This window comes from Thermobia domestica, chromosome 1, assembly GCF_964235325.1.
Source record: "Thermobia domestica chromosome 1, izTheDome1.hap1.1, whole genome shotgun sequence".
NCBI lineage: Eukaryota > Metazoa > Arthropoda > Insecta > Zygentoma > Lepismatidae > Thermobia > Thermobia domestica.
Genome location: NC_137454.1, coordinates 322,146,840 through 322,173,796, shown reverse-complemented (window position 1 = coordinate 322,173,796; position 26,957 = coordinate 322,146,840). Strand labels below are relative to the sequence as shown.

Here is a 26,957-nt window from a genome sequence, read left to right as displayed (position 1 = left end):
AACAATTTTAGTAGGTCACAAACTAACCGGTCAGCAAATTTGATAAGCTATCTATCAATATGATATCCTTGAGATGTACTCGTATTACATGTACTAATAATCACAGGCGCAAATCTGTGTTCAACATTGGGGGGAAGACGGGTAAGACCGTTTCTATATTTTTCTTCTTTTTTAGCAATGTTCAACATACATATTTATGAAGTTGAGAAACAATGCTGTGGAGAATCAGGGGAGCAGAGTTGTCTTCAACATTGGAAGGCGGGCACATTCGAGACTTATTCTGGAGGTGGGGACATCAATTTCATCTCACTTTCCTTTGTGGCAATCGGACATAAATCATCACATTTCTACGCAAAAAAAAAATCAAATCGGATTACTGGCGAAACAGTTCCCGCTACTTCCAAGATTGAAAGAGACATATCCCTCTCATTTTCCCCGGAATTTGCGCCAGTGCTGATAATCTTTAAACGGCCGCCAGGGATTTTAACAAAATCACAGGCCATCACGTTGGGGGCTCTGATGACCCCCAAATTATCACAGAGTCATTATTTATACACCGTAGGAAAGCTTATAGACTGCAGATTCCAATGAAATAACACTCGTGCAATTGCCGCCAAATTCGTACAAGAAAAAATACAAAAATTAAAAAAAGCATCAAAAAATTGAAATTGCGCAGCCCCGGAAACCCTTGCAGTCACCCTATGCTGGCAAAATGATGCTGATGTGTAGGCGAGACAATTGTGACTATAATATAAAACAAATGGTGGCCATTGCTGCAATACAATACAAATTTTTACGGGTGCACCACAAAAGGGGGAGGAATGGTCCCCAAAACCTGATGAAAAAATAAAAAACGAACTTCACCCTCCACCCTTCGGCCGTGGTACCCCCTACATACGTAATATGCATAATGGCGGAAAGCTTCATCCCTCAGGAATACATTGGTACCAAATCATCTTTCTACCTTAATTAGGAGCTGAGCTATTGATGTTTGTCCTAAAATTAAATGTAATTTACGTCAAAAAACTGAAACTCCAAAAATTGGCCAACTTTGTCCCTTCCCTACTTCCCCCATATAAGCAGGAAGTACAAATACAGGATATTACCATATAGTGGCCTACTTTATAGATTTACATATCAATTTTTATGAGTGTACTCCAAGGGAGAAATGTCCCCCCCCCCCCCAAAAAAAATACTGTTGAAAAAAACACGACCTTTACCCTCCTCACCACGCCGTGGTATCCTTCTGAAGATGCATCCTTCAGAAATACATTGGTAACAAAATAATCGTCTTTCCTTAATTAGGGGCTGAGCTATTGAGGTTTAAAAACCCCATCGCAGCAGTTGCATCAATGGGCGTTTAAAGGTTAATGATTATTATAAATGCTATGTAATACTTTAAAAAATCTGAGTAATTTACTTACTTTGGCTCCTCTGAAGACTGACTGTCGTAAGTGGATAATTGTTCTTCTATGCTCTCCATGAAAGTATGCCAAGAGTGTGGCGCTGGTTGTTGCGTACCTTTAGCGGAGAAAAGTTTTCTTGAGATTTGACTGACATTTAAATTTCCTGAAATAATGAAGTATTATAAAATGCTTCAGTAACTTTTATTAACAGCTGATAGGAAATGAACTACAGTTAAAGAATTGTATTCATAAGCCAACCATATTTATTTTCAATATGTGTTATGTTTACCGAAAGCCCAATCACTGAAGTTTTACAATACGAGTATTGTTAGTGTTTAATCCAAGAATGTTATAAAATAGAGGATCTGCCTTTACGTATCTTCATCATATGAACTCAGTGAAGCCAAAAAACAACCGAGCATCGTCTGAGCCTGTACGTCTGATTGCCTACTCTCGGTTCCGCCATGATTGTTGGCTCGAAACATTGCGATCTTAGTGGCGCGGAGTGGGCAGAGTAGGTGTGGCGAAGCTGTGACGTATGGCTTCACGATTTTGTTGTATGGGCAGATCCTCTATTTTATAACATCCTTGGTTTAATCCAGTGCCGTATCATGGAAAATCAGCGCCCGGGGAGAGAGTATACGACGACGCCCCCGTACATACGAGTGAGATCGACCGACTAGCCACGAAGCGCCACCATAGTTGACGCGAAGCGTTAAAAAAAATCAAAAATCAACCCTGTTTTCCCTTGTTTTTGAGCACTATTTATTACTTTTCCTTCCATTTTATATATCTTTTCTTTTTCCCTCCCGAATTTTACACCCTCTTACTTCATCGCCCGGGGCCGTCGCCCCGCTCACCCATCCCATAGCACGACACTGGTTTAACTAAAATATGTCTAAAGATGAGACATATGTAATTCGACAAATCTTACTGTGCTGAACAAAATGAGTTGGGTGACTATAAATTTCCATGCGTAATTTCAGAGAAAATGGAGAGTAACGAATATTTTCGTAAACCTAAAGTTCGCCCTGTATGAAAACCACTTCGCCTATTAAGATAAAACTTATCTTCATCACGCTTTTATTACAACACTTTCCAGACGACAGTACATAGTATGTTTAATGAGATATAACTCAAAATAAACATTAATGTTTAAACTTGATTCTTGCATAATTATAATATTTTCCCAACAAAAACCTTAATATATCAGTCGATATGTGATATCAAAGTGAACAAAATAAAATCGTTGAATATAATTTTTTATGCATGTAAGAAATATTTCAATATCATATTCCTAACAGTTAAACATGTTTCTAGCAGTAATATGTATAGTCCTAGCGGTGACACTACTTGAAATTTAAGTTTTCAGTAACATTCTTGAGATTTGATTTCCACCTGCCGAGCTATAAGCCTACATGATTCCAGAAGTTTCCATACAGATTCTTATCACACTATGGTTTCCATAAAAGTTCTTTACCACTGATCTCTAAAGAATCCATTTTGGCACTGAGAATGTTGCCGTCGACTTCTGTGCAAGCAAAAAACTTTCGAGTTGCGTCACATGGTGTTGCTACTCTCGGTAGTAAACGCAAATAGTTCCAAGTTGTGCAACATGGTATCCCTACTGACAGCAATAAATGAATGTGTTACAGTTCCCATTTTATTTCAGACGAGATGGCATTATATTTGGTTGGTAAGAATGAAATTTTCTGCGTTAAGCGGTGAGCCATGTTGCAACCCAATCTTTAAATTCCCCGCGCTTATATGAAGAAACAGCATACAGTAAATGGAAGTGCGGCAATGCTGTCGTGCACTGTTGTCGCGTTCAGGAAGCTTGTAGCGCGAAGCCTACTTCATAAGAATGTAATAGGAAAAGTATTTATTATAACCTTTCACAACATCATAAAAATATTAATGCATGCACACTTATGTCCAAAATTATTGTCGCATGTCTATAAATATGTTATTGTAGGAATATAATTTGATAACGAATTCGTCTGGTATTTCTTATAATGTTAGTATGTGTATAATCGGCAAAGACATGTATGTGGCAAATTTCATGTAAAAAGAGCAGTAAATAAGAACAATAAAACGAAACTAAAATTTTCTTATCCATTTAGGAACATTTTGTTTTACTCATGCTAATTTTCGTATTCTTTTCCTATGAAATTTATTACAAATATACATTTCCCGACTCTACATATAGTATCAGTATTAAAAGTACCCTGCAAAATCATTATCAAATTATATTCTTACAAGAAGACAGTTATAGATATGCGACAATAATTTTGGACATGAGTGTACACATGTCAATCTAATCGAAATAAAACGTTGAAGAAACACATCCAAAAACTCATCTCTTAATCTACTTACTTCATTCACTTTCGTCATGGCTTTGTTGACTCATCGCTGCTCCTGCTATCTTCTCTAATATTTATAAACAATGGCTCCATTTCTACCTCAAGTTTTATCAGTATACACACTCTACAGCTTACGAACATGTTAAAGGTTAAAAAGAAATATAGCCCTACTGTAACCTTGGCAATCATGTGTTCACCCAAGTTTTGAGATCAATTCCCCTGCCGAATGTAACACAGAATGAGTCCTTTGTTTTCTTTCAACGAAAGTAAACAATGCAATGAGTAGCTGACGAGGGCTGTATTTGCGTCTAATCACGTCGCACTGATTAAATCTTCAACACTTCCCTTCGGTTCGTAGGTGTCAAAAACTTCCCCACACACTCACATCATATGGGTTCATTGCAATGAAACGGACGAATGGGCATTTATATTTTTGTGAGTATATCTTGTGCTTTTTGATTGAAAAAAAAAATGGATATTCCTTCACGAGCGGCGATATTACAAAAAGAAGAGGCAAAATGTTTAGCGATAATGAAATTGCAGAACTGATGAATGACTCCAACTCAGACGGTTATGAGTTAGTAATTAATAGTAAGAACATTGATTATTCTGTGCTCAGTGGCGTATCCGGGAGTGAACAAGATAGTAACTCTGTTTCAAGTAAACCTGAAGCTGCGCCGAAAAAACAAAAAAAAACGCGTCATTCCTATTCAAAGGCAGATTCTAATGTAGCTTGGAGCTCTTAGATCTGAAAACAGATTTTCTGTGAAGTGTAAACTCAATATTACATATCAACTAAGGTTGTATCATATAATAAACTTTGTGCGTGTTTTTGTTTCTGTGCAAGTGTATTTTTGTACTGCGTGCAATAAGTGAAAAACTGACAAAAAGCAACAAATTTTCGAGGACCATCACATGCAAATCCAAACAAGATAAGAGTTTGCTTTTCTAATTTTGAACACTTGGTACATTTACTGTATATCCTGTTAATTTCTAAGATATTGGTTTAAAATCTGTGGAGACATTACATTTTAAAAATATCTCTAAAAAGTGCCAGACAGTGTGCGTGACAAGTTTAAATACCCGTCCGGCTGAGAGTCTATACGCGCCAGGAAAATGTGGCAACGTAGCATTCCGTATAAACTTCGATAGCGAAGGGTGCAAAGCAGAAATAATCATAATGTCATATTTGTGATTGTTTATCTTTTAAAACAAGTCAAAACAGTTTGGTTGAAAAAGCTATTTTAAGATCTTTCTAAAAGTTTTTTCAGATTGTTAATACACCGCAGCAATTCAGAGATAATGATGTCTCACTTTTTACTGAATAACAAGAAAATTACTACGTGTTGAGTAATGAAATTTTCAGAACTTACAGGTAATAGATGCACCTACATATCGTGCACAGGAAATTATTTCATGTTATCTCATTTCCGAGATATAGTCCTATAAACATTGATTTACCAAAAAAGTACGAAAAAATACACACTTTTTCATTAATTTCTATTTTTTTCTCACTACCCACTACAAAGAAAATTTGTACGTCTTAAGTATTGAAAAGACAACATTCCAACAATTCCAACGAGGTACGACAATGCAGTATAAGTTTTGACTGGACGTCAGGGCAGCACCGCGAAGTCAGGGGCCTATCTTTATGAAATGGATAGTAAGGTACCTAGAGAAATGAAGAGGCAGTGATTTTTTTTAAACAGGATTGTTGAAATTGTACCATAGGGAACGCACAATTGCGACTTCAAACTAGACATTCTGCACAGCAAGCCAGAAAAAACTAACAGTGTATTCGAGCCAGAAATAGGAAATTAACTCATGATTCACTGTTGGTTTGTTCAGTTTCGTTCCGGTGACTGCATTGAACAATGAACATTGCATTGCACTCCCTTGTAGGCACCGACTAATACCATGCTTGGATGAACTCCAAACACCGTGCAAGCAGACCATAGGAAAAGTGTTCGTGTCTTTATAGACGAATTAGGTATTACATCATACAACTGTACATCATACAATTGTCGTTTGACTTTTCTGTGCAATTAATTGGTAATGTGCAAACGCTCAACTCGTAGGTACCGCATGAATTGGTATCGGCCAACAAGGCTCGACATCTGAAGGTGTACAGTGCGCTGAATGTAAGGAATAATCTTTATAAAGTCCTACATCGGATTGTAATTTCAAATGGAAAAATAGATCTCTTTGACAATCATAAACACTGCATGGATCTTGGTCAAAGTTCAAGATGGTTTCTGAAACTCCTAGATAGTGTTGTTAGTCTGATGATCTATGGTAGAGTTCATACATCTTTCCTTTCTCCGTCGAGTCGAAACCATCAATGCAGATCATTATAGCACTGATCTCCATTTAATTTCACTCCAACTTTGACCGCAAGCAAGCAAAAATGTTCAAAAGACATAGTGTCCTCATATTGCACGACAGTGCAGTGGCTCAAAAGACGTTGGAGATTCTCTATGAGTTGGAGATTCTCTACCCTTTCTCCTTTACTATATTCTTCAGATGTCTCTCATACCAACTACCATCTCGATCACTTCTTGGGGGAGAAGAACTTCCCTGAAGATCGGGCTGTGCTATCTGCGGTCGAGGATTTCTTCACATTGGAGACTTCAGACGTTTTCCGCCATGGAATACAATCGTTGGCTGATCGTATATCAAAAGTGTGTGGCTGCAGACGGTGACTGTTTTAATTAACTAGGTAATGTAGTTTCATTTATTCTTTTGGAAATGATGGACTTTGGAGGTGGACACCTCATTTGCACCAACCTACTATCAGGGTTGTAAATAAGCGCGCTCATTTCTCATGAGTTTTATCAACAGCTAACTCGTTTTGAAAAATGTGAGCCTGATCTAAATTTAACTCGAAATATAGGTGAATTTGACCGTAAAATAACGCTCAATTTCACAGTCAAAACCGGATATGATTGTTATTTTCACAAAATAATGTAATCGTCCATTTGTACGCTTCCTTTTGACCGATCTCTCAGAAGATACTTTAAATACTAATTTGTCATTAAATAAATGATGCAGTTAGACAGGTTAGAGAGACCCAAAATTATATCACGATGAATAAAACACAAACAAAATAGCTTACCTTTTACTTTTAAAGAAATCAACAGAAATAGAGATTTTTGTAACCTGCAAATTTTGTGGAAACAAAATCATCTTGATATTTTAGAAATATCAATTATTTCTAGAATTTCTCCTTGTAATTACAAAATGTCAGTAGTAGGGTCAGATGTTGGACATTTTCTTTTCTTTTCTTTTCTTTCCATTAAACTTAAAGCTTTTGGCGTCTTCTGGATTTTTTTTCTTTTTTGCAAGAGTTAATTTTCGAGGATCGACAGGAGAGAAGACAGTATGGCGATCGTGGAAAAATCAAATTTGAGATTTTAACAGATTTACATGTTTCATGTCCCCTACATACCGAAAAAATGTTTTTAGAATATCCTATCAGTCCATTCGTTCGTCCCGATGTACGTACATTTGTCTAGAGGCTATATTGTTCAACGCATCCGCACCAAATTTGAAACGTAAGCTTTTTGTAAATTTTTCCAGGATAATTTAACATATTTTCTTCCTACCTCCAAAAATAATGGTAGGTTACTGAAGGACGTAGATTTAAAAAAAAATGCCTTTTAAAAAAAATGGGCCTAACGATTTTCAACAACCCTATGTTGTGGTATAATCTATTTTTCTGGGAAAAATCCAGAAGTGGTAGTTACTCTTGGGGTGAGCTTTTCCAGACGATTTTATCAAAGACGGCGAAAGTGACTTGGTTCATATTTCCTTAAGAACCTATTAATATGGCGTAACTCGTTTGTCCACAAGGCGTAGTTTATGGGTGTTGGTATTTCCAAGACAGTTTTCTTAAAAATGACTGAGGCTATTTTGTCCATATTTAATCAATTCTAAAATATTAATACAGTTTAACGAAAATGAAATGTCCAAAGACGCGACATATAGCAGTCAATATATTTTATTCAATTGAACAAATTAATATACATGAATGGAAAACTCATGCATAATTTCCAAGAGAATGGAGGAAAACTACGTAATTTCTAAACCTAAAAATAGATGCTGCATGAAAATTATTCCACTTATTGAAGTGAATCTGATACTGAATTACAATAACTCTCATTAATCTCCTCATTCTGATACTAACAAGACAATACCACAGTATGCTTAATGAGATATAGTGTAAAATTATCATAAAATCGGAAATCTTAATTTCTGTTGAACTAAAATAATGTCCAAATATACAGCATATACAGTCGATAGATCACATCGGGTGAACAAGATAACCCTAACAGCACAATCATATAGCAGGCATATGGCTATCATGTTCCCTCAGGTACATGAAAATGTGTCCAGTATGTACCTTATGTACCTCTGAGAGAGAAATCACAGAGGCAAGTGATACTCACAGTCTATGTCCACCCCTAGGCACATGCCTGACACGTATCTGGGGAACGTGGCTAGTATGTTCTAGGTATGTTCCCATGCCGCAAGTGTCAATGAACCACAAACTTACTCCCCCAAAATATGTTAAATCACCTGGTGAGTCTAAAAAACATTATATATATTATATATATATATATATATATATATATATATATATATATATATATATATATATATATATATATATATATATATATATATATATATATATATATATATACCCCAGTAGAGCGCGAACCACCAACCTTTGGATAACTAGCCACGTGCTCTACCGACTTCGTCACAGAGGCGATGAATACACTGTCGCTTGTAGATGTATAAATAGTTGAGGTCTTTTGAATTTGGCTAATCAGAGTGCTCCTTTGACCGCGTATATTCGACGATAACCGTTTGGGATCAGATAAAATCTACTCTCCATATAATTTTATAACAAAATGACGTGTCTATTTACTTTATTTCATGGTTCTTACATATTCACTTTCAAATGATCGGCGACAGTCGGCATCTAATAATGTTGATGCGTTTGTTGCTTCTAGTACACAATCGCTTAGAAAAAGAAGCAACAAATGCATCAAATGTGAGAGATACAGTTAGAACACCTAAATGTAGCTTAGCACATCTTGTGCTGTTAGAGTATCTGAAACAGTATGTACCTAAAGGACGTACCTAGAACATGACAGATATATATCCCAAGTGACGACATAAAAACAAATGACTGTTAGAGTGCGAAACTGAGCCGGGTATATAAATGCTATATTTGTGGTACATAGTTGCAAATATCAATTAGGTATAAGAAGTACCTAAAACTGTAGGTAACTGAAGTACATACTTAGCACATGAATATCATATGTGCCAAATATCGGGTACCTAAAAAGTTGTTTGGACACCTAAATGGCCCATGCCTAGTACATTCTGTTCTGTTAGAGAATATGCTTGAGAGTAAATTATAATATGTAATTTCTGAGAAAAGAAAAGTAATTTTGTAGCGCTAAAAAGTGCCATTCGTTTTCAATAATAATTAAAAGCTTAAATTTTACTAATAGAAATTGTTATATAGGCTTATTTGTGTGTAAGAAACGGTGTTAACTAACATGTTGTTGTCTTTTCCTAACAATGAGATATATGTTTTCTATATACTCTTTAGACACATACTACTTATAAATGTTTTACTAATAACCTGACACTATAGCATTTAAAAAAAACAGAAGGAATCTTTCAGTCTTGGGAGTGTTTTTCCCGGATTATTTTCTCAAAAGGAAGCAGGCGAATTTGTTCATATTTCACAAATAAATATTTCATTAATAACCCTATACAGATGCATAAATAGCTTGTCATTAAAATATTCATAAGAGCTAGTTTATTTGTGGGGATGATTCTTTTTTAAAGATAATTTTCTCAAATACGACTTGTGCAATTTTGCTAATAAGTTTATCATAAACAAATATTTCATGAATAATCCTAATAAATGGTATAAATATCGAAAAAATCGAGAAGGATTGCTTCAACTTTGGGGTGAATTTTCTTCGGACTAAACTTTCCTCAACTGCCTTATAACTTTGTTCGTGCTCCATAAATAAACGTCTCACTTGTCAGTAATAACCGCAACGTAACTTTAGTCGAAGAAATTGGTGCTAGAAAGTTTAGTACGGCAGCCTCTATCTTTTACATTTTAAGTTTTTTTTTTCCTATTCAATGCACTATACTGTAATAATGTTGTTGTTTATACTTACTAGTGTTCCTGCATGTATCTCCATAGTCGTAGCAATTGCTCACCCAGCTTTGGGCAAACACTTGGAGCTGCACATCCCACTTCTGTCGATAAAAGTATAGAAATACAGTAATAACGTACAAAACACAGTAATAATGTAAATGTTTCTAGGGTTGCTAAATTTAAGATTTTCCAAATTTGCTATCAGCCGTATAATAAAAAGGTGTTTCATGACAGACATGTTAAGGCAACACCTAATTCTAAATATTGCCTTAATTAGTATTTAAGGATTGGAAACAAAAACTGTGGTATTGTTCTTTATACTTCCATTATTTTTATAAGAAAATGTTATTAACTTGCACTTAGTGCATTAAAACACACTTAGACCGAGGTGGCTTACAAGTTAGTGGTAGAGCGTTCACCTCTGGTGCATGGGGACCCTAGTTCGATCCCAGTTCGCTCTAAGTGAACTTCGTGGTGGACAAACACCGTGTGTGTGGGTTTCCTCCCACTTTCTTCATTCCACCATTTCATTCATTTCTCATCATCACCGTCTCCTTTAGTCTAGCCAGCATAACTGTGGAACGTAAACCTCAATGATTTCATTTTTAAAACGCATTTTTCTTTAAAAACTACAGTTAATAAAACTATCAATGATGATATCGTCAATTTGATATATTGCTTACGATGATGTATTTCTATGAACTTTTCAAAAGATTTTTTTAATTTACTTTGGTTCTACAACATTACAACAATACATTTTGGTAGCTGTAATCACAATTTCTCTGAATTGCATGCAAAGTTTACCGATGTTTACCATATTTTCAGGACGGCTAGAGATAATAAATTGCCGTATACAGCATTATAATCTTCATATCCATTGAAAGCCAACTATGTAATTAGTTAAGGTACTTATCTAAAATACCTTGGGAATGCATTGCCCTGTCCATCTCACTTGCGTTATTATTGCTGTAGAGGCCACCTAAATTTCGATGATTGTGATATTGTTGCAAAAATGAAATGAAATCATCTTTCAGTTTTACGTCCACGGTTATGCTGGCTAAGCTAAAGGAAACGGTGATGATGAAAATGAGTGCAATTGTGGAATGAATGAAGTAGGAAGAAACGGGAAAACCCTAAGAAAACTCACGCAGACTCTGCTTGTTCACCACAAAGTTCACTTGGCGCTGGCTGTAATATTGTAGTTTCCTTAGTTTACAACGCCGAATAACTAGAGCAGTATTGCAAGTTTTTGTTTACACGTAAATTTGAAATATGTAATATCCTGATATAGTGCCAATTGAAAAATATAACTTTACATTGGATTGACAATACTGTTAACCTGATAGCATTACTGAGTACGTTAGACAGTGCCCGCTGCCGATATATTCATGGCACAAAATTCTAGTGTTCTTTGTTTATTAGTTTGAAAGCTATTAGGACGTATCAACTTAAATGGTTCACCCTATATATAAAGTTAATATTTTTGGAAATATATTATTAAAATTATATATATATATATATATAATATTAGATTTAGTGTTTCTGGGTTTCATAAAACCAGTAAATATAACCAAACCCGTTTCCCATTGTAGTAGTAACGCACACAGGTTACCGCTGATAGAATTTTAAAATTTTATGGTACAAAACACTTTTACAAATCCTTCATCAGGCGATACTTCTACATATTACAGGAGGTAAGTTCAAGTTTGGCTCGTTAAACGAGTTCGCAATTATAACGTGCTGGAAAGTATTCATTAAACAGGGTGTTCAACTTATAATGCAACCCGGACTTGTAGATGGTATAACTTTTGAACCGGAAATGATACACATGTAATGCTTATACCATACTGAATCCATGTCCATGTAGATATTTTTAAAATTATCAATAGGAAATAATGTTTGAATTTCATTAGTATACACGCAGTCTTGCCCGATATAACAAAAGGTTTAAATGATTTGTTTACAAAGCACACAAAATGGTACATAACACATATTGTGGACATTCTGTCGTTAACTTTTAGTTGTTTAGGCAGAATAGCTCTTCATCTATGGCAGCGAAACACGACAGCCAATCGGATGAGGCTTTTGTAAGAAGAAACTACGGAAATCGTTGTTTTATAAATTAAGACTGTGAATTGACAATACTATTGGTGTTTTAGTGCCAAAAAAGTATGTTTTTGAAATTGTATACATAATGTAATTACTTAAAACAATAAAGAAGGAATTTGCAAATTGTGTGTACAGTTTCAAAACACGCCTTTCTTGGCACTAAACCGCCAGCAGTGTTGCCAATTCACAATCCTAATTTATAAAAACAAAGATTTCCTTATTTCCCCCTTAGAGAGGTCTCATTTGATTGACTAGTAGAAATTGATAACCTCTTGGAAAAAAGCGCGGATTCACTTTGGTATAAGCACTAAAATGTATATCACTTCCGGTTCAAAAATTAAATCATCTCAACTCCGGGTTGCAATGTAAATTGAACACAATGTAGAATGATTTCCTCACAAGGTGATTAAATTTCTTTGCTTTAGTTACTATATACTAACAATGTATTTAATATTCGTTGAATGCATATTTCATACTACTGTGATTACCCATACTGTAGACACTACTTATCAGTTACGGGCTCCTTCTTCCTATGTCATTAGATAACGCATTGTCTTAGTGTATACAGTTACATGGTACTTAATTCTTACATAAATTATTTAATACATACACAAATTAGTTTTACAGTATTGTGAGTACGAAAAAGGATGTGGATACATACCAATTCCATCATAGCTGCGGCTGTCTTGTCACTTATGGTGGAGTTACCCATGGCTACCTTGTTTCGTAACTTGTTATGAAGAAACAAAATAAAGTTGATTATAAAAGGCTCAATTTTATCAGTACTTACTGCATGACATGTACGGCCTTTCTGAAAAAGTTGTAGGAAGAGTATTTTAGACAACAGTTTTTTATCAATTCATACCAAGCATTGGAAGCGGGCGTCTGCTACGATCCTTCTACTTGTCGTGTACAAAATACAAGTTGTGACAGGAAAAGAACAGCGTTCTGCTCTTCTTCATTGACATTGTTTCCTCATTGTTTAACGGACCTCAATACAGTATGTTTATGCTTAGAGGTCTGCGCGGATATAAAATATTGCATCCGCAACAGAGCCCTGCACGGGCCGGGCGCGCCCGGTTCGGCCCGGCCAGACCCGTTTCAAGTAATATCAAACTGGAACGGGCCCTAATCGGCCCGGATACTCTGGAAAAACAGTTCGGTAATTTGTTTCTTTTTTAAATGTCCTCCACTACCTCTATTTTTGCCGTGTTTGTACGGTCTTACTGTCAGCCTATGTTAATCGTAATGTGTTTGGGAAACTGACTCTTTATTCAAGACTGCGATGTACTGGTAATACGATTACTATTACTACTTCTACTACTACTATTACTACTTCTACTATTACTACTACGACCACTACTAATACTACTACGAGTGCTACGACTTCGCGTCAGAGTTGACATGTCTGGTGGTACCGAATTTACCTTCTAAGTACAGAATAAAATGGAGAAATGCTAGTTATTATGGCCGGTCTGCGTAGAATGTGAACCGATGCTTGATCTACGAGGGAGAACAGTGGCTCAGTAGAAAAAACACTCACATCTGGTGCTAGAGGTTGTCGGATCAATCCCTGCTTATGCTATGTGAGCTTTGTGGTGGACAAACACCCTGTGCGTGGGAGTTTCTGGGGTGGTCCCGCTTCCTCCCACTGTTTTGTTTCCACCAATTCATCCCATCATCATCCATACAGCCTGAGCCGTAGTTACCTAAAGAACGTATGATAAAATCAAGTACTTGACTTAGTAAGTAGAATTTGGTACGCTACCATTGGACCACGGAGGCCAAAACCATGAACTGGCGTGCTCATAAGATCAGTGCAATTTGTAGTAATATTCAATTAGCAAGGCAAATATCGAATGGTGTTACATGTTCATGTATTGTTTATAGTATGATGCTACAAATATAACAAAATATAATTATCAAATAAATCATCAAATCGCCAGTGTCGATTAAGTGTTCCTGGAACGGTGGTTGAGCGTTCACCTCTGGTGTATGGGGTCCCTGGTTTGATCCGAGCTCTCGCCAAGTGAACTTTGTGGTGGACAAACACCATGTGGGGGGTTCGAGGCGTTCTCCTGTCTCCTTCCACTTTATTTATTCCACTATTTCATTTATTTCTGATCATCATCGTCTCCTTTATGCTAGTTGGCATAACTTGGAACCACCTACCAAGAAGAATAAACTAATGGATTGGGAAGATAGACATTCAGTCTCTGGTGAATTTGATGATGAAGTAGACATCTACCTCAACATGTCATCATGTGTAAGAGAACTAGATATACTGCAGTGGTGGAAGCAACAAGAACAAACATTACCAAAATTGTGTAAATTAGCGCGTCAGTATCTCGTCATCCCTGCTTCTAGTACGTCTACTGAAAGAGCTTTTAGTACTCAGGAACGGAGAAATGCTCTAAAGCCTGAGACTGTTGACTCTGTTTCCGTACTATTCGATACATACATACAGTAAAGGGATGTTCATTTTGGACTATTGGTTTCTTAGGAAACCTTATATTTTAATTTTCTTAATATCAACTATCCCTTCTATTATGTGATGTTAAGAGGCATTTTTGATAGCTGATATCTATACATTTTTCATTAAGGGGACTTATTTTTCGTTCAACAATGATATGTGTGGATTTTGTTTTGATTTACTGCCTCGCATTCCGTCATATAGCTCTGTTATTTTCTTGTTACGAACCGTTCCAGGAACACTTCATCGATCCTGGGATCTGGGTGATTTATTTGATCATTGTTTTTTGTTATTATTATTGTAGCATCGAATTATAAAGAATACAGGAACATGTAATATGATTTGGAATCTGCCGTGCTAATTGAACATTACTACAAATTGCGCTAATCTTATGAACACGCCAGTTCATGGTTTCGGCCTCCGTGGTCTAATGGTAGCGGTACAAATTCTAATTAGTAGGTCAAGGACTTGACTTTCTCATATGTTCTTTAGGCAATTACGGCTCAAGACGTAAGGATGATGATGGATGAATTGGTGGAATGAAGACAGTGGACAAAAACGGGCTAATCCAAAAACTCCCACGCTCACGGTGTTTGTCCACCACAAAGCTCACATAACACGAGGAGGGATCGATCCGACGACCTCTAGCACCAGATGTGAATGCTTTACCTACTGAGCCACCATTGCCCCTCGTCAAGCATCTGTTCGCATTCTACGCAGACTGGCCATAATAACTAGTATTTCTTCGATTTTTTCTGTACTTAGATTGTAAAGTATGTACCACCAGACATGTCAACTCTGACGCGAAGTCGTAGCAGTTGTAGTAGTAGAAGTAGTAGTAGTAGTAGTAGTAGTAGTAATAGTAATAGTTGTAATTGTATTATTATTATTATTATTATTATTATTATTATTATTATTATTATTATTATTATTATTAATAATAATAATAATAATAATAATAAAAATAATAATAGCAGTAGCAGTAGTAGTAATAATAAGAGTAGTAGAAGTACAGTACTTTACACTCCTGAATAAAGAGTTAATTTCCCAAACACATTACGATTAACACAGGCTGCCAACATTAGTTTCCGATCCGTCTTTCACAGTGTTCGGGCCGAGCCGGGCCGGCGGCCCGAAATGTGCCCGGCTCGAGCCGGGCACAGAATTCAGATCCATCCGGGCCGGGCCGGGCCGTCTTCGGGCCTGGGTTTGCAGGGCTCTGATCCGCAACCGTACCGCATCCGCAGCACCTCTATTCGCATCCGCAACATCTCTATCCGCATCCGCAGATAATGAGGTAGCAAATATATACAACTTACATATTCTGTAATAGTCATGATTTCGAAAATATTTTTTAACACTTTAAATAGCTATTGAAAAGAGCAATAAAAGGACAACGCATCCGCGCAGACCTCTACTTATGCTGCTATACTTCTCATATCTGTGAATTGTAAAATCAGTTTGAGTCACTCTTCTTAAGAATTAGGCATAAGCCTACGATTTACGATATACGTTACTGTTTTGTTTATGTTTCCTGCATTTAAGTTAGGCATTACAGAATTTATGTTAAAATGTGAACAGTTTACAAATACTATACGTATTCTTTAACTTACTTTTTCTGTAATACATTCTTGAAACGTGAAATGTAGTACATTGACAAAAAGCAACTTATTATCACAAGTTTTGATACATTACGACAAAATTGTTCAAAATGCTGAAAACTTCGTGTGCACGGCTTACTCGTGACATTTCTAAGCATTCATTGACGCATCGGAAGTTTCAACTTCAATGTTTAATGTAATCCTTACTTGAACTATCAAATCTTCATGAATAATAATAGTAGGCCTAATAATAATAAACTAATAATCACAATTATTATCTCATAGAAGATTAAAAGCTACGGGCTAACTATCGCTCAGGTCATATCATTACAAGCAGAAAGTGACATCTGGCAAGAATATTTTTGTTTTGTTTAATGTTGTGCACGAGAAGAGGAATTTTTCATCTCGTTTCTAAAACAAACAAAAAATGAGAATTAACATTTTACATTCGAGACGGGACAAGGCGAACTCAAATTATCGATCTCGATTTGGAGATGAGAATCGAGACGAGACGAAAAGTATCGTAAACATTTCTCGTCTTGTCTCGATTCTCGAAATTGTATGTCCATCCCTTAAGTAACAATTGCTCTGTAGACTGAATCTTATATGCTTTTTGTTACTTTGTATTTCAGAGCTCATTGAATTGTCTGTGTAGGTATTTTTGTAGCAAATCTTTTATATTTACCTCTGCATATCCTAAAAATTACTTTATTATATGCATTATTGTTGAGTGATGTTCAGTTATTTTTATTAGAGTTATTTTTCTTAAAACATACAGTAGAGTACTTTCTACATGAAACTTTAGTGGAAAGCTTTTGTTTAAAATGTGGGTAGTTGCAGAGGTGTGTCTTGGAGGTACGGAAACCCTTCTCCGAAATCCCTACGTTTAAGTAAGTTTTGCCAAATAATAGGGCAAGTTTAAAATTTTAATACCATTATTTATATTACTATTATTATTATTATTATTATTATTATTATTATTATTATTATTATTATTATTATTATTATTATTATTATTATTACTGAAGTGTTGTTAATTTAATGGTTCACCCTGTTCCACCCAGCTCCCGCCTAGTGGGCATTGTACTGAACACAGATACATCGAGGACATGTAATATTTCAAAGGCTCTCCCACCGGGAATCGAAATTGAGACCCCACCCACTGAACTATCTGATGGGTGGGATGCCTGGTTCGTTCCCAAGGCAAGTAAGCTTGAGACGGAGAACATCGTGTTCAAGGGTTTTCTCGGGACACTCCCACTTTCTCATTCCACCATTTCGCCCATCATAATTCACTTGCTTCAATCATAGTCTTCCTCAACCTAACAGGCATAATCGTTGGACATTAAACATAAAGATTTCATTTTCAAGCTGTGTGTATGTAGAAAAACCTATGTAGAAAAAACATGGGGTATCGTGATTCCATTCAAAAGTGAAACAGCAGACACATAATACCTTAACCTAAAACGAAACAACTACATAACGTTTGAAACTTTTCCAAAATATGTACGGATAATCTGAAAAGTGCCAATCAGAGTTGGAGTGGGTCAGTGAGTCGGTGGGTCAGCGGGTCAAGTGGGTCGAGTTTTCTGAGTGTCAGTGGGTCGTGGGTCAACAGCATGTGACCCACTGCGACCCACCACCCACCCTGACCCACTGCGATCCATCACTCACCATGATCCATTGCGACCCACAAAGCACCGACCCATTGTGCTCACTGCATTGTAGACAGCATCTTCTGAACAGCATGTTTCTTTTAACACTCGACCCTAGCCATAGCAACTGAAAACACGTTTCTTATTGGTTGCGGTTTGCGATGGTCCAAACCAGACCCGCAACCAGAGGGGGGCTAGGGTACCTGGACTCCTAAACTTTTCGTGGTATCTCCAGACCAACACAGGAAGCACAATTTTGATATGTGTAAGAGAATTTTTAATCACTTGTTCCCCCTAACATACTCATGGCCCCCTTAACCTCTGTGGCTGGTTGCGGGCCTAGTCCAAACCTGGTGTATGTATTATGTTGTAATAGGATAAAACTGTCGCTTTGTTGGGGTTGAAGAAGAAAATTGAAGAAGCTGTTGAGGTTAAATTTATGTCATGGTAGTCAATGTGGAACAAAACGATCCCTGCGAGGCTACTAATCCGTTCCTCCTCCTCCTCCTCCTACTAGTACTACTACTTCTTCTTCTTCTTCTTCTTATACAGTGGAATCGTATAGCAAAACTGCACACGTAACGTAAGTAAATCATTTTTTTAGTATTACTTTTTTATAAAAATAAAAAAATTCTTGGACAAGGTTTGAACCCACGCCAAAAGCAACTGCACTACGCTAGTACGCACGGCCACGAAGATCGCCAGTAACAGTTAATTGATTTCTGCTCTATTTATATATGCTACGTGGCGAGAAACTAATAACTGCAACTAACCACATCCTATGATTAAGGTAAAGCGTGATTTAAAAATATGCTTCTGAACACTGGTGAATTTGTCTACGTTTTACTTTCAAGGCCTCCATTTCCCTTTTTCATTTGTTTCTGTTTACTTACCTGAGATGAGTATCTCTAGGTGAAAAAAGAACTTAGCCATTCTTGGATATTGATATTTGTAATTGTAATAATAGCAATAGGACTTCTACTTCTACTTGGCTTTCAAGACCATGGGTTTTTAGAGGAGCTAACTACAGGAAAAAATACATTTTTGAATCACTGTAATATATAAATTATTATATAAAAAATGAAGTAACTATGTGTGCCTAAACATTACGGCCAAATTGCAGTCAAATGAAATGAATTTTGGTATATAGTTAGGCCTTAATTCAAACTTGGATGTTATCATATTGCTTTCATTATAATAATATCCTAAGGCATAGTGGGGATCCGCATTTTTGCGAAAAAAAAAGAGTATCTTACAAGCCGTTCAACTTACAGAGCTGAAATTCAGTATATTATCTCTTTATTGAAAATGATCAGAACGTCTCTTAGCATTTTTAAACTTCTCCTTTATGGGTAGGGGCGGCACTTTCTATATATGGAAAATCGATAATGGGTTAGTTTGTAAAAATAATCGAAAGCAATCGATATTAGTTGAGACACAAACAATACAGTGCTTCGCATCATATATCCATATATGCTTACCATCAGGGGCGGATCCAGGATGCACTTCTGCGGGAGCGTTTGGTTGTAATACTGCTACTTAGAGCTACTTTTAAGAGCTCCGAACTCTGGGTTTTATTTATATACAAAATAAGAAAGTTTCCTCTTCTGAGGGGCGATCGCCCCTGGATCCGCCCCTGCTTACCATGCGCTTTCTACTGTAATAATTGCTGAAGCTTGTTTATTACATGCAGTGCTTAAAGCACATGGCAATCAGCCCATAAAGTTGTGACAACAATAGACATAAAATTTGTAATATAAGCTTCTGTACGTTGGTCTACTGACCTTGAATTGGAACTTCAAAAATTTCATCCGTTTTTCCACTGAAAAGTATCGATAATCCAACAAGGAAATAATTAGACCATGATAATTTAATTGAAATTCATCGTAATTTTAACCCATGACAAACACTTTACTATTTTATATCGTAAAGGTCAGATCCATCGTTACTATAATAGAACGGTGCTTGAGCGATTGACGGTAGAAATTCAAACTCAGATTAGTTAGAATTTCACAACTTGATTGTATTACAAGTGTAAACTCTTTAGTCGGTAAAGAGGTAGTGGATTATGTCAGAGTTGATGACGATGTGTTTTAGTGGGTCAGTGATTCATGGTGGATGGTGGGTCGAAGTGGGTCATAGTGGGTGGTGGGCCATAGTGGGTCACGGTGGGTGGTGGATCACGGTGGGTTGTCGATCATGGGTCACGGTGGGTGCCAAATGTCACGTTTCTGATATGACCTGAGCGATAATTAGCTCGTAGCTTTTAATCTTCTACGAGATAATAATTATTATTATTAGTTTATTATTATTACTATTATTATTCTTGAAGATTTAATAGTTCAAGTATTGAAACATCCGAGTATTCAAATATCTGAATATAATAAAATGTGTGTCGTTGTCGATCAATCGCCATCAAAAATCGTAAAGTAAAAAAATGCCCGACATGAATTCAAACCACAAACCTCCAGATTACTGGTCCAGCGCCTTGACCACTCAACCACGATCACTACGCGGTAATTGATTCGTCTTTAGTCTCGTTACTTTAGGTTTCTTTGCCTCCGCTTGCAAAGTTGTATGTTATATTTCTTCGTTTCAGAACGTCTTTCGTATTTCTATTATGATGATATAAGTGAGTAATCTTCGGCAAAGTTTATATTAATAACTTGTGTTGTTTTTAAACCTTTGGTTCACAAGTTTGTTTCTTCTCCACACGAAACTACAGATATGACTGATTTAATTCTCGTACTCTGCATTTGATTCAAAGCAGTCACCATTACCTCATCAATGATTTATGTCCGCCACGATACAAACAACACATCGCCCCACGGAACGTGTCTACTAATTGATCACAGCAATGGATTTCAAAAATTGTAGCACAACAATGGGTGAGTCCGCTGTTAACGAAGTCCGAGATTACGAAATTCACATTTTAGGTCTCAAGCAATACGTCTGTCAGAAAAAAAAGTACAGTTTAACGTGTGTTCTTTATTTTCTGAAAATACGTTTCCATATCTTTGAAGCAAAGTTCTTTAAAGTTTCTTATTTCCGGAAAAATACAATCAACTCTTTCATAATAAGTCGACGTGAAACATAATCATTTAAGTCAAGTTTCATATGTACCGTCATCATAGTTTGCACATCAGGGGTTACTTTGCACAAAATATAAAAGAGTTTCAAAGTTCTCTGTTTCAAAGACCATGAACTGTAAAGAGGAAGTTTCAACTGCCACCGTACGATAGAAATGTAATCTTTCAGTTTTACGTCCTGAGTAATGATGAGTAATGAATGAAATTGTGGAATGAAGAAAGTGGGAGGAAACGGGAGAACCCCGAGGAAACCCACGTACACGGGGTTTATGCACCACAAAGTTCACTTGGTAGGGGCTCGAATCGAGCCCGGGACCCCAAGCACTAGAGGTGAACGCTCTTCCACTGAGCCACCGCTGCCCACCATAAGATAGAACATCTAACTGTATTTTGACTATAATATTGGCGATAAACTTCAGTTTTAATCATGGGCGGGGTTTGTTGTTTAAGCCTGCCATACGTGACGCAGAAAACGGGACAGTTCCGATTTTGGGCCTGATTGTCCCGCGTCCCCGTAAATTGTCGGGACAGGCAAATATCCCGTATTTTAGTCCCGTCCCATTTCTGCTATCAATATCATCTTATTCGAAAAGTGAAAAATAGAAAACTGAAGTGCACGTCCCCCCTCCCAATTTGAAGGAGAAGTACCCATGTCTGAAAGGAACAAAGTTGAATTATGAAGTTGACTGCAAAGTTTTCAATGCACCTGATGGAAACTCGGACACTCCCAACACCAAAAAACAAGCAAACATAAGACTTCGAGTACTTCTACATCTACAAGCACAAGGAAGATAAGTGACTTTTTCTCTAGCAAGACAATGGATAAGTTAACAAGCAGTGTTGAATTCAGACATTTTTACCCGGGGGGGGGGGATATGAACTCTTGGGGGAAGGTATTTTTCTGTATTTTTGCAAGAAAGCAGCATATTTAACAATTCCATCAACATGCACATCTTACGTAATACACTAATTGCGCATAAATATTCAATGTAAGATTATAATAAAAACAATCTTTTATCTGAAACATCACATAATTATAAAGACTGATAAAAATGTATTTTAGACTAATCTTTAATTGCTGTTTACAGTTATGTTTGTTATTATTTCGTGTTTGCAGTATTTATTGTTTGTTATTAATGTAGAAGGGTAAAAGAGAATTTAAAATAACTCAAATATTTTAATTTTCCTGAAACAAAGATACATAGAAATATTTTAATTAAAAAGTTCTCATTCTTTCTCACACTTCTGATTCTTTTAAATCAAGCGTATTCGCCTTGGCTTCTTCGCTACATACACATCAATAACTTTGTTCACGAAATCTTCAGTAGGATCTTCGTCGCCTTCAATAGCAATTTTCATACAGCAGTGAAGAGTATCCTGTCCCATTCTATTTTTTAGTCGGGTCATAATTCTGTTCATTGTGCTAAAGGATCTTTCTGCACCAGCTGTAGCCACGGAGATGCACATTATTCATTTACAAAGTTTTTTTCAAATTAGGATACCCAAAGTTCCCTTTCGGAAGAAATGATGCTACGCTGACACCACTATCATCTACATTATTACGAACAACATATTTGAAAGATTGTATATCTGCGCAAACAGCATCATCATCTAGACCAAAATACCTACAAAGAGCTTTTGTATTGTCTTGAGTTAAATCACAGAATGATTGAAATGATTCAAAGTATGCCAACAATGTTATTAACTGAGAAGATTTGTCATTAAACCTATCTTTCATTGGTGCACAACAGAATCAACAAATCGTTTTGCACTTCTGAATGTACACTCTTCTCGTTCATCCTCGCATATATTTATTTCTTACACTGTTTGCAGCAGTACGTAACATTTGCACTTTCTGATGAATATGATGAATATTACTGTTTTTGTTACACGGTGTGCACTCCTCTGCTACAGCCTCTAGAAGACTCATAGTTCCAGAAACAAGTACAGGCAATGTTGATAACCAAAATTTTACTCAAGTTGGAAACTTGAGTTCATCATACTCAGTAGAATTCCTCCTGCTAAACTTGCGAGATTAGCATCATGTTTATGAATTTGTTCACACGAAATCATCACAGATTTATAGGAAATAAAAACAGCATGTAATGTTCGATAATGACTTAACCAACGAATGCCAGTAACCTCAAAGATTTTCAAGTGCCTTTTCTTGTAACACAGATTGAATTTCATGTAGGATTTTCTCTCTCTTTGGAGAACGATGAAAAATATTATAAATATCTTTAACTACGTGAAGAGTGCGTTTTACTGTAGGGAAGTTGCACCTTGCACTCGTAACAGCATGTGATAAGACATGAGCTCTACAGTGTATAAAAGGTATTTCTGAACATTTCTTTTACAACAACTTAGCCCGTACACCAGAAACCGAATCAGAAAAATTTGAAACACCATCAAAAGAACATGAAACCATATTTTCATATTTTAAATCTCTCTTTTTCATTTCTACATCTATAGCATTTGTTATTGAGTCAGCAGATGTCATTCAACTGTGTTATAGTTAAGAATCTCTTCTTTATTTCGCCTGAATCATTAACATAGCGCACCATTAACGATAGTTCACTCACATTGTTAATGTTTGTTGTTTCGTCGGCCATTAAGGAAAAATACCTATTGAGACAACACGTGACTCTTCATTGTCAAGTAGTTCTCCTATGCAAGTCAAAAATTCACTCGCTGTTGCTTAACTGACGTATGTCGATTTGTCACTATTACTGTTAATTCAATTGTCTAGAGTGCTGTTGTGCTTTCTGATCAATCTGGAAACCAAGGATTCACATTTTGTAGAGTGGGGAATTTCTTCCTTTGCAAGATAAGATACAGTTTCAATTAACAGTGATAGCGATGCCCGATTCAGCTGTGTCTGAGATTCACTTTGTTGAATAACTCGCATATGAACTGGATGCTTTCTCCCTGAACCCTACATTTTTCCATATCTAAAGCTTTCTTATGTTTGTCAGAATTATTATGTTTCTCCAATTTACCTGAACGTCCAGTGGCTTTCTTAAATTAGTAAATGGAGCAATAACAAAAATACCACCACTTCTTTCTGCAATACCTCCAAGTAGTGATGTAAGGTGAAAAATTTTCCACAGAAAATTTTCCATTTCGCAAAATTTCCCACTATATTTTTCCGGAAAATTTTCCGTTCTGAAAAAATATCAGTAATCAAGTAACAATTCCTCAGTAATCATAAAATTAATTGAATTCCATAGGCGGAACTAGAGGGGGCCGGTTCCCTCCAGAAGCAAAGTTGGCTCTCCCCAGAATTTTTCTACTGGACAAAAATAATGTTATTAATTTACCTCAATTTACGCATAGAAATTTTTAGTAATGCTTGCGTTCGACATATTTAAATAGTGTATACGCGTTCGCCCATTGATTTTATTTAAAATGGTCTGATCCCTGGATGCAATAAAATCCCTGGACCAATCTGATGGTGCGCATTATAATGACCTCTCGACTTGCGCTATATGCGTTTATTTATTTCTTTATTTATTTATTTGATAGCTTCATCTCCTTCAAGTATCATGTCTCCTGGTGCATTATGTCCCTGGAACGCACGACTTCCTCTACTTTACCTATAATCATAGGAAAAAATTAAAGAACTAGGTTGTTTTTATAAGAAAGGAAGATCAAATCTTTAAGTCACATTAATAAATTTCTCTCTTAAAGCAAGTATAGTTTTATTAAGAAAGTGCACAAATATCTGTCAAGTTACTACTACTACTACTACTACTACTACTACTACTGCTACTACTACTACTACTACTACTACTACTACTAATAATAATAATAATAATAATAATAATAATAATAATAATAATAATAATAATATTTTTGAAGGTCCGGATCCAGTGGGCCTCTTGGTGAGTACCTCTGGCTGTAACCATATTTTCTGACTTGATATTAACGATGCAACTACAACAGTACTCTAAGAAGCTCCTATGCAATTCAGGAATATTACAAGAGTTGACTTTATATATGCTGCATATTGCTTATAAAATCTGATTTAATGGTTTAAAACGAAAGTCCTTTTATACCATTTAATTTGCTTTCTTTCTCTTTCTTAAAACATTGCAATCAACATTATTATAAATCAATTATGCTGGTTAAATCTTTGTTTCATTAAATATTTGTTGTTTCTGCTTGTTCATCGGATGGACTTCCCACTTATCATAGGTCCTCCTGAAAATTTTAAATTGTAAGGTGTGTAATTAAATATTTCATTGAAAAGATAATGAAAAATAAACATCTTTTATAGGAAAACGAGTCCCTCAAGTCCCGTCTACAAGTCTTCTCCTCTCGAATTGTTGACCTGCTTCTCATTTAATTGGAGTCTTTTTAATATTTAAGTTGTACAGGAAGTTAGCAACTACATTATTTTTTCCGATTCGGTAGTTTTACATACCATTATAATTTTTTTTTAGTTAAAAATGTTTTGCGTATGAAAATGATTGTATTTCTTTGTTCGCAAAGATTTGTGTAATTAAGCTTCAAAACTAGTAAACGACAACAATTTATTGTAAAACTTAAAATGAAAAGTTTTAACATTTTACATTAATTATAAAATGAATAAACATTAGCCTGTGACTGATTGTTAATAATTTATAATTTTAAATTATGTCACTTCTTTTATATTTATTTGGGTTTCTATTAGATATAAGAGTAAACTGAAAACATGATAGTTAACGTTTACGAAATATGTACTTTCGCTCAAAATTGTACGAGTAAAACAGTAATAGAAAATTATAAGTTTTCATAATTAGGATAGATTTTAGGTAGTTATTTAGTAGCAAGAGAATATAGAAAATATACCATTTTAAGCAAATACCTGATGCAATAAATTTTCACTGAACTTTTCATGGCAGTGATGTGTTAGGAGAACTAAATAACTTGAAAAGATGATAATGAGTGCGAAGTAAGTGCGACTCAGTAGGAAATACATATATATCTTTAGTAGACCATGTTATAATGACATATATGTATATATATATATATATATATATATATATATATATATATATATATATATATATATATATATATATATATATATATATATATATATATAACATTATAACATGCTCTACTAAAGATCCTTCCAAATTTTCAGAACTAAGGCGATATGGCCCCCCTAGGAAAATGTCCTTGTTACGCCAATAGGTACTAAATTCCTCATTTGAAGTTTTTTCTGATAATTTTTGCATTTACTATCTATTATGATGTATAGAAAATGAAGGAAGTATATTTGGTTCTGGCTTGAAAAAAACATATAAAGGATGATCGAAAATTCAGTTTTGTAGAAGACAAAATATCATTTATATTTCAGAAAAATGAAGAAATTAGAGCAATTAACGTAAGTTCTGTTGGTATTTTGAAAACCACAGATATTTCTTCCCCGGGGGTCATTTTTAAGTCATATACACACAGAGCCCGAAACGACTCAAAAATGCATGTCTTCAAATTTGAACATAATTTAATGTGTACAAATGGTGGACATAAGGAAATATGCCAATTGTTTGACATTACGGATATGTCCGCCATGAACAAATAATGTGAGCAACTAAACCATGTCAAAATGATCTACTGCCTTGCTTTCATTAGTTTTGACGGATTAGTATGTTGGTTCTAGGTCAAAACCGCACAAACAATTACAGCGATAAGCGAAACCGTGTGTATAAATACAGCGTGGACAAAAACAACGCATGGACAAAAACCGCGGAGACAAAACAGCGCATGTAAATACCGCGCGCACAATAACAGCGCATGGACAAAAACCGCGCAAAGACAAAAACTGTGCATGCAAATACCGCGTGGGCAGAAACAGCGCATGAACAAAAACCCGGGCAAGGACAAAAACAGCGCATGCAAATACCGCGTGAGCGAAAACAGCTCATGCACAAAAACAGTAGATGAACATTTTGCACTAGGGTCGCTCGCGCTTGAGCTCACTTCTTTCAATTTAGCTCGCGCTCTCTCGGGCTCGCGATCACTTACCTCAATTGGGATCGAGCTTCCGACCACTTCCCTCAACTGTTCTCACAATC

The 26,957-nt window shown here is 35.9% G+C and overlaps 1 protein-coding gene across 3 annotated transcripts in view; it reads right to left on the bottom strand.

Moving 5' to 3' along the window:
- Positions 1–26,957, bottom strand: part of LOC145667935 (venom allergen 5-like) — a 79,883-nt gene that overhangs the window by 5,782 nt on the left and 47,144 nt on the right. For 2 of the 3 annotated variants that reach the window (XM_081735360.1, XM_081735368.1), the window contains exons 3-5: positions 12,736–12,885; positions 9,985–10,066; positions 1,425–1,569 (exon numbers count right to left, since the gene is read on the bottom strand). In XM_081735360.1, coding sequence (XP_081591486.1) covers positions 1,425–1,569; positions 9,985–10,066; positions 12,736–12,885 — 377 coding nt within the window. The remainder of the gene's footprint in view (positions 1–1,424; positions 1,570–9,984; positions 10,067–12,735; positions 12,886–26,957) is intronic. The other variant, XM_081735364.1, reaches the window with a different exon arrangement.